At 42.8% G+C, this 9,897-nt stretch overlaps 1 protein-coding gene across 1 annotated transcript in view; it reads right to left on the bottom strand.

The window, feature by feature from the left end:
- Positions 1-220: 220 nt before the first annotated feature.
- Positions 221-9,897, bottom strand: part of PPA1 (inorganic pyrophosphatase 1) — a 109,422-nt gene continuing 99,745 nt past the window's right edge. Inside the window, exon 11 of the mRNA XM_075348929.1 lies at positions 221-612. Coding sequence (XP_075205044.1) covers positions 581-612 — 32 coding nt within the window. The 3' untranslated portion in view covers positions 221-580. The remainder of the gene's footprint in view (positions 613-9,897) is intronic.

Below are 9,897 nucleotides of genomic sequence, written 5' to 3'. Positions count from 1 at the left end.
GCTCATAGAAATGGAGTTGTACACCATGATGAAGGTCACAGGTAAAAAAGACAAACAACGCCTTTTATCCGGTATGATGATTAGGATTACACTTTTTCTGTGCAGGCGGAAGGTCGTGATTTAAGCATACCATACTGAATGTAAATCGGCAACATCGGAACAGAACGGCCTTCTCTTCAAATGATGAGCACTTCATATTGATAACAAAAAAAGCGGAGAATTTATCAACAAAGTAGCTTTATTTGCTTCTATTGTACAGAAACCTACACAGAGGTTTAGCGGATTTCAGCATGCCAATTCTGCGGTATGTTTTTATAAAACTAGCAAGAGCTAAACAGAAGCCTAAATTGCCGTTGCACAATGCCGGTAATGTCAGCGTCATTACCAGTAACCCGTTTGTGGCTGTAGCAGCTTATTGTACCCATCCATCCGCTCTACGCAAGATCGTCCAGCACTTGATAGGGTTACTGAGGCTTCTTTTTACATGGCCGTGTCTGTTATGTCGATATTGTCTCTATGGTGCAGATCAAATCGCCTAGGGAAAGGCATGCAATAATAGCGAGAGGTCTTCACCTGTTAATTAGTTCTTCTGATAATAGTACCACTTGTCCACTGCATATGAAGAGAGGGGAAAAAAGGGAGGTGGGCGAAGGAAAAAACAAAAATGAAAAGAACATTTTCATCAGTCACAAAGAAACAAAATGCATTGATTGTGCATGAGCGAAGCTTTGCTTTCTTTTCAGAACCTGACAACTGGAGCTTAAAATTACCTCTTTAATGTTAATTACATATCTAAAATGAAAAATGTTGTTTAAAACATGAAGGGGGCGACTCATCAAAGCTTTCAAGCCAGTAAAGTGACATGATACGCCTAGAAAAAAAAAAGTTATAAAACATTTTTGGAATACAGAAATGCACAGAAGTATTGGACCTGTAAAGTCAGTGTGAAGCAGCTCCAACAACATGGGTGGATGTGGGTAGGAGACCGGAAGAGATGGGGCATGACCATACCAGCCGCCGGATTCTGCAGAAAATAAAATGCAGTATACCTCATGGCCAGAACTATGTGAAAGTGTCATGATTTACTCCTGACTCAGCTGCAGCTGAGCCTTTTTTTTAGTTTCACTTCTGATACAGGTCACGTTAGGGGTTAATCCTTCCTGCCTCGTTCTGGAGGTCAGGCTACTTTATTAGGGCACTGTTTCCCTGGGACTACGCCAGTGATATTTCTGGCTCTGCTGTGTTCTGCTTGTGAGTGACCTGTTGTCTGCCCTGCCCCCCTCCTGACCTCTGTTCACCTGACCTGTTAACCTCCTCTGTTCTCTGTTTCCATCTTGTCAGTGTCTCTCCCGCTGTCTCCCTTCAGCTCTCTGCTTGACTGTCTCCCTGTTTGTTCCTTATCTGTTTACCTTGATTCTGTTCTTGTCTTCCCATTCTCCCTCGCTTCTAGGCTCTGATTTCCCAGCTACTGACTATTTGCTTCCCTCTAGCTACGTTTAGACTTTGCCCCTGTGTACTTACAAGACCTCATGTTGTGACACGGCTCTGACTATTCTACTGCCATCAGGTGGGCTTGACTAGTATTACCTCTGTTAGGGAATTCTCTGCTCATACGTTTTCTCCACTCTAACGCCCCCTAGTGGTTTACCAGCTAACTACCTTCTCAGGTAGTTTCAGGAATCCTCTGTCCCACATTACTGCGCTGTACTGCTATTGTACATCTTAGAGTACAGCGTGACAGACAGACTATCTTATTAGGTGCAATGCATACTACGTGGGGTCTTGCATTGTGCGCTATGCGAGTTGCACTATTTGAAAATTGAAGAGACGTACTGCAGAACATTTTTCCAAAATAAATTATAAAAATGGATCATACTCTGGAGCAGTAAAACATTTTGTGAATGTATACGATAGTGACACCACACACTTAAAAACCTATCGTATTGAGAGAGTTAAATGCCTAAAAGGGAGGAGATCCAGAATCATTGAAACTAGAAATGAAGCCTGTTAGAGCCTAACTAAAAAAAACAAAACACAAACCATGGGGATGTTTTGTTTTTTAAAGAATGACTTGTTCTAAAATATATATTATAAAAATATATAAACACACACACACACACACACACACACACACACACACGCACACACGCACACATTGACATGGTGTATGTAAAACACTAATACCCATGATTGATCCGTTTCACATGTCAGCCATCGAACATTGCGTGAGTGAGACATTCTAACAGTATTTTTTATGTTAATCTGTTCTAATTCTGTATTGGTCGATTTCTGTGATTATTTACTGACTGAGAACCAATGTTACCCAATAGTGCTACATTCATATACTATGATTCAATGATTCAATGTCATACTATGTCAGCAGGTTTTTGCCATGTAATCTGAGGACTGCGTGCTATAGGGGTTAAAAAATAAAAATCAACTATGCTTCTCACCAGGCGGTGTACTGGTTACTTAAAATAAAGGCTTTATCACCTAGTGATTATCATTGCTGGACTACAATGTCATGAGCAATGTAGTCCGGCACGTCCCCTCCTGTGATTGTACATTGACCAGTGAGGTGTCAATCTCTATCTGATGTGGGTGCGGTCAGATCTGCTACATGACTAAATCTAAATATTTGGATTGTGTCAGAACGGCTGCATCCAGTAATCTAAGTGATACATTGTTAGATTCAGAATCTGTTTCCCTACATTATACTGCTGTTAGATGAGGTAGCAAAAGCCGGCTGACAGATTCCCTTTTAAAGGGAATCTGTCACCAGGTTTTTGCTACCCCATCTGAGAGCAGCATAATGTGTCACTTACTTATCTGTTTGCTATCATTTTGATAAAATCAGTGTTTTCTCTGCTGCAAATCTAACAGTTAAGGTAGTGTCGCACAGAGACGACGACAACGACGTCGCTGCCAAGTCACCATTTTCTGTGACGTAGCAGCGACGTCCCGTCGCTGTCGCTGTGTGTGACGTCCAGCAACGACCTGGCACCTGCAGTGAGGTCGCCGGTCGTTGCTGAATGTCCTGCTTCATTTTTTGGACGTTGCTCTCCCGCTGTGAAGCGCACATCGCTGTGTGTGACAGCGAGAGACTGACGAACTGAAGCGAGCAGGGAGCCGGCTTCTGGCAGCCTGCGGTAAGCTGTAACCACGGTAAACATCGGGTAACCAAGAAGCCCTTTCCTTGGTTACCCGATAGTTACTAGCGTCCGCCGCTCTCACGCTGTCAGTGCCGACTCCCTGCTCTCTGCACACATAGCCAGACTCCTGGCTAGGAGTGCAGGGAGCCAGCGCTAAGCGGTGTGCTCTCATGCTGCCAGATCGCTGCTGCGTCGCTATGGGTGACACCACCTTTATACAGAGCTCATGAATATGCTGGACTACCTGGCAGCAGGCAAAGTAGTCCTCTATGATAATCTACTGCTGATAAAATAGTGATTTTATCAAAATTACACTAAGCAGCCCAGTAAGTAACATGTCACTGGAATCAGGATCTCTGCACCTACGCTATGCTGAGCTCAGATTAGGTGGCAAAAACCTGGTGACAGATTCCCCTTAAGAGCATTTTATTTTCCCACCAGAAATGTGTCCGATTTTAACCTTTTTTGGAACAGTGTTTATTTTAAGGAATTCAAATAGTCTTTTTACATGATTACCCGACTTACAGTACTTCCCCCCCCACCCCCCCCCACCCCCACATGAGGCGCAAGTCACTGAAAAGACTCGCTGAATTCATTAAGTGGAGTCTGCCTCCTAATGAATCTGGTGCATCGCACGCCAGCGAGCCTTTCATTGACAAAAGCATATGCAAACGCCAGTCTTATTATTTGGACAGATTATAGGATAATCCATGTAGAGCCCCAATAAAGTCAATAAAGTATTAGCTGCAAATATTGCAGCCTATACTGTATAAAGATACGGAATATAATGGCTTATTATTCTAGCCACAGCTGAAAGCTGTCCTAACGTTCAGATTTTACCAACTAGGGTCCAGTAGATAGTCTCATTAGCAAATTCTGTTCTAGTTTCTATAAACCTAACCCTTACATTTCATGCAGTATTTGCTTTAAGGCCGCTTTCACATTGTGTTTTTACCTATGTTTGTTGGTCCCGTTGGAGCATCCATCCAAATTCTACCTCCACACCCCCCTCCCGCAAAACGGGTTTCGGACGCATACGCCTACGGGGCCATTGACTGTAATGGAGCAGACAGCGTCAGCATGTGCTCTGTCTTGCACTATTTTCTGGCATATATGTTTTCTGTATGCGGACACCCGAACATAGACTACGTTTAACACTAGAAGTCCCAGAAATTTCGAGCTCTCTGGGTTCCAAAAGGTAGAAATGTTAAATGACCCCTCTCTGGCACTTCTAGTGTTAATGTCATTGCACATATAGTTCCTATTTTGCTTTGGTGGGTGAGCAGTGTTTTTTGACGTGACACTTGTCTTTGAATAACTTTTGTTCTGTTTTTAAATGATACATAATTACTGTGCTCTATTGGAGTCGATTGTTCCTTAGCATTGGGAATTGACTCACTATAACGTATCTGCACTTATGAGCCATATTAAGTCTACTCGTGTTTTGCAGGTGTTCTGGTGTGTGCTTTTAATTACTTTTTATGGAATTTAAAAATAAAGTTAGATAGGTCTTAATAGATGTTCCAGCACATGAATTCCTTCTGCTATGTGCTGGTTTCCCATGCTCTACAGATCAAGGATAGTGATGGGCAGACTCACAGATACCTGGGATTGGCAGGTCCAACCAAGTTTAAAAAACAAACAAAAAACCCCCAAAAAAACAAAAACAAAACCCTGGTTCAGGCCCGAAATTGATCCCAAATATCTGGTCGGATACAGATCCCCATATGGGGACCCGAATCAGGTTCTGAAAAATGATGGTATAATGGATAGGGGGATTGGAGCAAGCACTTTATACTTACCAGCCTCATTACAGCATGGCTGTAATGCTACATCCGATTCCGCTCATTATCCTTCATGCATATGCATCGCTTTCTGTGCTCACCGGCAGTCCCCGCCTCTATAATTGGTTGTGGTCAGACGTGCCCTCACCCTGTGTGACAGCATGTATGACTGCTTTCAGACACGCTCTCCATGTGTCTATATTAGTGTAAAAATAAAAATGAGAAAAAAAAAACCAAAAACAAATTGGGGTAGGGTACCCCATATCATTATACCCAGCACAGATAAAGCATACTGCCACAGGCTACGCTTACCTTGGTTGTGTGTCAAAATAAGTAACCGCATGCAGCTTTTTTTTTTTTTTAAATTTAGATTTTTTTTTAAAAAAAAAACAAAACTGTGGGCCCTTACACAATTTTGATAATTAGCCATGATAAAACTGATAGTGGGGGCTGGTATTCTAAGGCTGGGGAGACCCATGCTTATTGAGCCCCCCAGTCTAAAAATAGCAGCCTGCAGCTGCCCAGGATTGTCATATCCGTTAGATTGCACAATCTCGGCACTTTAAGGGGGTGTTACACGCAGCGATATCGCTGGTGAAAGCACCCGCCCCCGTCGTTTGTGCGTCACGTGCAAATCGCTGCCCATGGCGCACAAAATCGTTTGGAGCCGTCACACGTACTTACCTGCCTAGCGACGTCGCTGTTGCTGGCGAATAGTCTCCTTTCTAAGGGGGCGGTTTGTGCGGCGTCACTAAGCGGCCGCCCAACAGAAGCGGAGGGGCAGATATGAGCTGGACGCAACATCCCGCCCACCTCCTTCCTTCCGCATTTCCGGCGGCCGCAGGTAAGCTGCAGTTCGTCGTTACTGAGGTGTCACACGTAGCGATGTGTGCTGCCTCGGGAACGCCGAACAACCTGCGTGCTCAACAATCACAGATTTTTAGAAAAGGAACGACGTGTCAACAATGGATGATAAAGTGAGTATTTTCCATTGTTAACGCTCGTCACACGCAACAACGTCACTAACGATGCCAGATATGAGTACGAGTCACGGAATCCATGACCTCGGCGATATATCGTTAGATACATTGTTGCGTGTAACGGGGCCTTTACGTGGCTCATCCCAATTGCCCTGGTGCAGTGGCAATCAGGATAATAAGGGGTTAAATGATAACTCACAGCTGCCACTAAGCCCTAGATTAGTAATGGGAGGGGTCTAATACAAAAACTGTAAATAAAAATAAAAAAAAAAATACAAAAAACCCCAAAAACACCAAACAAAAAACACCACCCTCTTGTACTCCTTTATTAACCCCCAAAACAACCAAGTCTGATGTAATACACACGAGATCCCACAACAATTCCAGCTCTGTTACATTACTTAAGGAACAGCACACGGGCATAAAAAAATGACCATCCACTGAACTTTAGGAAGACGGAGCCTCAGTGATGACGTCATTCAGGTTATTTGCGATCACAGCTGAAAGTTCCCACCTGTGTTCGCAGGTAACCTGACCTCATTGAACTAAGTGACCTCTCCTCAAGTAAAGCCTGCTTTACACCTTTCAAATTTTGCATACGATATCGTATGCGATGTGACCCGCCCCCATCGTATGTGCGGCACGTTCAATTTTTTGACCATGCCGCACAATCGATTAAAAGCTGTCACACGTACTTACCCGTCCATATGACCTCGCTGTGGGCGGCGAACATCCACTTCCTGGAGTGGGAGGGACGTTCGGCGCCACAGTGACGTCACGCGGCAGCCGGCCAATAGAAGCGGAGGGGCGGAGATGAGCGGGACGTAAACATCCTGCCCAACTCCTTCCTTCCGCATTGTCGGCGGGAGCCGCGGACGGAGGTAAGCTGTTGTCCAATGTTCCCGGGTTGTCACATAGTGCGATGTGTGCTGCCTCGGGAACATTGCACAACCGCACGTTCAATCTGAGAAATGAACGACGTGCATGCGATGAACAGATTTTCGTTCAATCGCAATTGCATGGAGGTTTTACACGCTACAATCATACTTACGATGCCGGATGTGCGTCACTTACGATGTGACCCCGCCGACACATCGTCAGATTTATTGTAGCGTGTAAAGCGCCCTTAAGGTTACTGAGTTGACAGACTTGCATCTCCTGACAGAAATCTTCATTTTTTTTTTTGCCTAGAGATGCACATTTGTTTGTAAAATTTCTACACCATATTCCTGCACCCAATCTACACCTGGCAAAAAAACCCCACATCAAAATACCATGCGGTTTTGATACAATAGTGATGAGATTTTTTTTGCCAGGAGGTGTAGATTGGGTGCAGGAATACAGTGTAAAAAATTCAGCACCAAATCTGCATCTCTTGGCCATAAAACACACAAAAACAGTTTTGACGCCGTTTCACTGTAGTTTTCTGCCAGGAGATGCAAATTCGGTGCTGAAGTATCTGCACCAAATTTGCACTTCCAGGCAGAAAACTGCACCAAAACTGTATTTTTTTTGCCAGGAGGTGTAGATTAGATGCAGGAATATGGTGTAGATTTTTCAGCACCAAAGCTGCATCTCTGCACAAAAAAAAAAAAAAAAAAAAAAAAAAAAAGTGTTTTTCTGCCAGTAGATGCAGGTCTGTGAACTCCATGACCTCACCTAAAAATAACCTGAGTGACATCACTGCTTATCGCTGTGGTTCAGTATCTGCCTAAAGCCCACAGCAGGCGGTCATGTTCTATGCCTGCGCGTGGTGCCTTCAGTAATGTAGCAGAGCTGGAATAGTCATGGGACCTCGTTTGGATTACATTGGACCTGGGTGTTTTGGGGGTTAATAAAAACGTGAAGGAGGGTGGCTTTTTTTGTATTTTATTTCAAATAAAGTATTTTTTCGGTGTTTGTGTTCATTTTTTTTCACTTACAGTTTTGTAATGGTGGGGTTTCATAATTTAAAAAAAATAAATAAATGAAAAAAATAAAATTAAAAAGCTGCATGCCAACCCTCTAAATTCGATACACAGCCAACATAAGAGCACGGCTGCAGCCTGTAACCGTATGCTTTCTGTGCTGAGCATCGTAATATGGGGGGGGGACACTATAACCAATTTATTTTTACACTAATAGAGACACACAGACAGCATCACTGATTGAAAGCAGTCAGACACGTTGTCACATAGGGTGGGGGACGCGTCTGATTGAAACCAGAGACGCCGGGACTGTGGGTGGGTGATGCAGTGCATATGTATTCTAAGCACCCAAACACTGTAAACAAAAAAAAATTAAAGAACGCAAAAAAAAAAAAAGCCTTCACAAAACTTTAATTGAAAAATTAAACCAGGTCTTGGAAAATGGCGACTGTTTCCTTACAATATTTTTTTATTTTACCAGTTTTGTGGTGAGGAAAAAAATAAATCAATAAAATCATGACACATTTGGTATTGCTGTAATAGTCTTGATGAGGAGAATCATATCATGAGGTAATTGTTTACCACAAAACGTACACACTAAAAACAATTCCCTCAAAAAAATACCATGTCAGAATTGTGTTTTTATAATTGCTTTCATTTGCAATCTTTTTCCAGTTTTTTAATACTGGACACTACGTGGTAAAGTGAATGGCATTATTCAAAAGTACAACTCGTACCGCAAAAAACAAGCCTGGATATGTCTAGGTGAACAGGAGAAAAAAAACAAACAAAACAAGAAATTGACCCCGTCGTGAAGGGTTTAATATTACAGATTTAGCCCTTATATAACTTTATACCTAAATAGCCTTTGGTATTATTTACTCCACAGTTCAAGAGATCTTAAAGAGAATCTGTCACCATGAAAATGAAGTCCAATCTGCAAGCATCATGTTATAGAGTAGGGGGAGCGGCGCAGATTGATATAGAGAAAAGATTCAGTGTAAGGCCGGCTTCACACTTGCGATTGACTCGCACGAGTGCAATGCGAGAAAATTTGGCATTGCACTCGGACCAATGTTAAATCAATGAGGCAGCTCCCATCTGCTATTTTTTTTTTCTCAGTCCAAATTGGACTGAGAAAAAAAACAAAAATCGCAGCAGGCTGCGATTTGTAGAGTTTCTTGTGCGAGTCTCCCCAATGCAAGTCTATGGGTGCGAGAAAAAAACAAAACGGATGTCACACGGACTATCCTAGTGATATCGGATTTTCTAAATACAATTCTGTTATGTAGCAGAGAACACTGTAAATGAGTAATAGCTGCTGAGGAAAAAAAAACGGATCACATACGGATTGAATACGGATTGCTCACGGACTATGAGAAAAATCACAGACTTCCATTGTAATTGCATTGCACAAGGATCAACACTCGGACAGAGCTCATCCTACTCTCAGGCATGAGAATCGGACCGGTTTTACCATCGCAAGTGTGACACCGGCCTCACCAGTGTTTTACCTTCACCGAGCCAAAGACAGAGCAGAGATTTAAATACCCTTACACAAAGAAAGCCATCCGACAATGATAGGCCCGCCAATCCCAAAAAGAGCATATGTTTAAAGTGAACATGTCATCAGGTCAAAAGTTGCATATTTGTGCTTTTGTTTTATTCCCTGTACTCCCATAAGTATTCAGTTTTATCTTAATTTCGCCATACGGTGCTAGAGATATAGGCCGTTATATACAGTGGTCATTTTAATGGGCTTTACAAGGGGACAGTGCTCATAGGGTAATAATGCAAAGCAGCCTAACGACATGCCCCAGAGAATCCACTGATCCAACCTCCTTGGTAAAGACTAATAGATTCCATATCTCTGGAAGGAGATGGCAGATTTAAGAAAAAACAAAAAAAAAATAATCTGGAAAATAACAACAGGAATAAAAATAATAGACAGGCCACCTTAGACCTGGTGATGTGTTTTCTGTCAATGATGAATGCACAGGTTATACTGAATCTTTTCTCACAAACTACATATCAATCTACACCCCCTCCTCTATAACATGCTGCTGTAGATTGA

This window comes from Anomaloglossus baeobatrachus, chromosome 5, assembly GCF_048569485.1.
Source record: "Anomaloglossus baeobatrachus isolate aAnoBae1 chromosome 5, aAnoBae1.hap1, whole genome shotgun sequence".
Classification (NCBI taxonomy): Eukaryota; Metazoa; Chordata; class Amphibia; order Anura; family Aromobatidae; genus Anomaloglossus; species Anomaloglossus baeobatrachus.
The sequence above is the reverse complement of the archived record's forward strand: the minus strand, read 5'-3'. Positions and strand labels throughout refer to the sequence as shown.